Source organism: Ursus maritimus, unplaced genomic scaffold, assembly GCF_017311325.1.
Source record: "Ursus maritimus isolate PB19 unplaced genomic scaffold, ASM1731132v1 scaffold_23, whole genome shotgun sequence".
Taxonomy (NCBI): Eukaryota; Metazoa; Chordata; class Mammalia; order Carnivora; family Ursidae; genus Ursus; species Ursus maritimus.
Window position 1 is genome coordinate 34,703,788 of NW_024424786.1, and position 3,468 is coordinate 34,707,255.

The 3,468-nt window shown below is 44.1% G+C and overlaps 1 protein-coding gene across 1 annotated transcript; it reads right to left on the reverse strand.

Moving 5' to 3' along the window:
* Nucleotides 1-1,289: 1,289 nt before the first annotated feature.
* LOC103666126 (olfactory receptor 9I1) lies at nt 1,290-3,022 on the reverse strand. Its single transcript, XM_008694154.2, has one exon. It carries the CDS (start codon nt 2,316-2,318, stop codon nt 1,374-1,376), a length of 945 nt encoding a protein of 314 aa, XP_008692376.1. The 5' UTR covers nt 2,319-3,022; the 3' UTR covers nt 1,290-1,373.
* Nucleotides 3,023-3,468: the final 446 nt, after the last annotated feature.

Here is a 3,468-nt window from a genome sequence, read left to right on the forward strand (position 1 = left end):
TTTTAGAATATGCTCTTGAATTAGGAGTTGTTATATTTGTCTTAGATCTGGGGAAAATTGGGATCTGAGAAACGAAGCCATTTACCGTAGATTTCACAGTGAATTAGTGGTGGAATTGGGATTCATTTACAAGCTGAGTCTGAAAGCCATTCATTGTCTACCGCTGTATATTCTGAACAAAGGGACTCTGAGCAAAGGTCCAAAGGGACTATGAGAAAGCACTTCCTTAACTGCACAATGGGAATCTTCTATTCAACCCTGTCTTCCTTATTTGCCTTATAGAGTTTCCCTGAGGCTCAAATGAGATCATGCATATGCCCTAAAAATCTGTTCAAAAGCAATTAGCAAGAGTTCATCTGGTCCAGACTCTGAACTTAGATTGAGTTCCGCAACAAGCAAAGCAGACTCTGCTCTGAAGAGCTTTGCAGTCTCATGCAGGAATTGGTTACTTTCCTCTCTCCACAAACCTTCTTCCAGAGAAGATAACATGTAGTTCAATGTTTCCCTTATGCCTGTCTTTGTTCTCTGTCTTTGCTGTTCCTGGAAATGGGATGCTTGATAGGAAGGGACTGTTCGTGAAGCAGACAATGTGAATGGGGAGGAGAAGCAACGTATCACGTCCTTCAGAAACTACGGAGTTGGCCTTGGAGGAGCCAAAGGTAAGGTGGCTTAGCTCATCTTGGAGATATGAGAGGAATATCACACAGCAGGAACAACAAAGCCAGGGAACCATTAAGTGGGAAGGCAGTTTGCAAATTCCATCGCTGTGGCATGAGCAAGAAGGAAAGCTCCCCAAGGGGGTGTCCCGAGAGTAGGATGGTGAAGAGGAAGGCCTGTTTCTAACACTGCCTTTCCTTGGCCATTTGGAGCCTCGGTTTTGTCTTATACAGCACTCCCTGCTTACTGAGGTGCTCAGTTAGTCATGTATTAAAAGAAAAAAAAGACTATTTAGCACTTAAAACTGGAATCCCTAATTAGAATCTTTGACACAGAAAAGGGCAGTATTAATGGGAGCAAAAAATGTGAAGGAGAAGAAGGAAGCCCAAGCATGGCTGCAAAGATGTGGGGTGGGATGAGATAAACGCAAGACCCTCTGGGCCCCTGAAATTCTGTAAGTTAAGATATCAGACAGTATCATAAGACTGTTGTGTGCTAAGAAATGGATTGGAGGTAGGAGAGGGGGAGGAGAACAAAGCACCATGGGATTGCTGGAAATGAATTTTACCATATTTACAGTGTTTCTTGTCTGCCTGCTGATACCCATCTACGTTCTCTCTATTTGTGGGTCTGATTTGCATATACTGTTGGTACCTCTTAGGATCTATTGATATGGGAAGAAAATGGACCAAGAGGAGAGGTCCCGTCACTCATATCTACACACTCTGGGATACCTGGAGTCTACCAGTAACCTTCCTGAAGGCTGCCTTTACATCCTTGTTTCTTAGGCTATAGATCAGAGGGTTTAGCATGGGGATGACCACAGTGTAGAAGACAGACACGACCTTGTCTTCCTCCAGGGACTTGCCTGAGCCACTCCGCAGATACATGAAGATGAGGGTCCCAAAGAAAAGGGCCACAGCAGTGAGGTGGGAGGCACACATGGAGAAAGTCTTGGCCTTGCCACCTGGAGACTTCACCTTCAGAATGGCCTTGATGATGAGCAGGTAGGATATCAGAATGACCAAGGCATTGGCCAAGATCACAAAGTTGCCAGAGAAGACAATGACAATTTCAGTGTTTGTCGTGTCACTGCAGGCGAGCTTCAGGAGGGGCGGGAGGTCACAGAAGAAGAAGTCGATCTGACTGTGGTCACAGAAGGAGAGGGTGAAGGTGCACGTGGTACGTACAATGGACCCTGACATCCCACACACATAGGCTCCCACCACCAAACTCCAGCAGATTCTGGGATTCATGGCTACAGGGTAGAGCAGTGGGTTGCTAATAGCGACACAGCGGTCATAGGCCATCACCGCCAGCAGGAAACACTCTGTGCCAGCACAGAGGGTGAAGAAAAAGAACTGGGTAGCACATTGGCCAAAGGAGATGACCATCTTGCCTGTGGCCAGTGTGGCCAGAATCTGAGGGGTGATGACTGAGGTGTAGCAGACATCCAGCAGGGAGAGATGGCTCAGGAAGAAGTACATGGGGGTGTGGAGTTGGACATCCACCTGGATCAGGATGATCACCCCCACATTTCCCAGAAGGGTGATGATATAGAGGATGAGAAACATCAGGAAGAGGGGACTCTCCAGCATGTGGTAGTCAGTAAAGCCCATGAGAATGAACTCTGTTACTGTGGTGAGATTATTCTCGGTCATGGATTCAATAACAACAATTGATCTGAAGATGAGAATGAACAACAGGAACAACAAAATCCCAGAGCTGGAAGACAGATTCTTTCTCTCTATGGTAGAAGTTTGCTTTCTATTTCTGGGCCAATCTATAGAGCTTGTTTTTGAGAAATCCTGTACCTGGCTGATTCTCCTTGGGCATCTGTGTTCTTCCACATTTTTTGGAGCTGAGCCCTGAGCTGATGTTTCTGCTTCAGATTAGTTCTGGTTTGTATTTGGAAATTTCTGTGAAGACAAGAGACACAGAGGCTCAGATTTGGGAAGAACCTGGTCAGCCTGTGTTCTAATCCCCATGGGATGCTGACGTGTCCTTTACTTCATACCTTCTGCTTGGTCATCCAGTTACTGGATGAGCCTCCATCTGTGGACAGTTCCACCTGCTAACTCTTATTTTGGATCTATATTCTCTCTCTCTCCTTATCTTTCACACGTTGACTTTAGTTTTACCCCTTCCAGATGCTCACAGCAAATATAATTCCTTCTTCTCATAAAAGGCTTTCAGAAGTTGGAGGATGATGAATTTGCTCTTCATGTTGACTGTTCCCTCATCTTACCCACTTTTTCTTATTATATAATTATTGGCATGTGGTCAAAAACTGTTTAGTCAGATGCTATTAAGAAGATGTCTAAGGGTACAAACTTGTAACTGGCAGATAGGAGTTCCGGAGATCTAATGTACAGCATAGTGATACAGTCAACCACATTGTATTATAAACATTGCATTATAGTCAACAACGTTTTGTTACAAACTTCAAAGTTGCCGAGAGACCAGTTCTTGATTGCTCTCACCACAAAGAGGACTTAATAATTGTGGGAGGTGGTAGAGGCGTTAGCGAACACTATACATATGGTAATGTATAAATGTACCAAACCAACACATTGTACATCTTAAACTTACACAATGTTATATGTCAATTATATGCCAGTAATAATAATGAAAAATAACTAAGTCTTTCTCTCCACTTTAATCTTTGCCATTTTATTGTATTTGTTCTTTTTTTTAAAATTTACTTATTTATTTTATTTTAAGCAATCTCTGCACCCAGCGTGGGGCTCCAACTCACGACCACGGGATCAAGAGGCTTGTGCTCTTTTCACTGAGCCAGGCATGCACCCC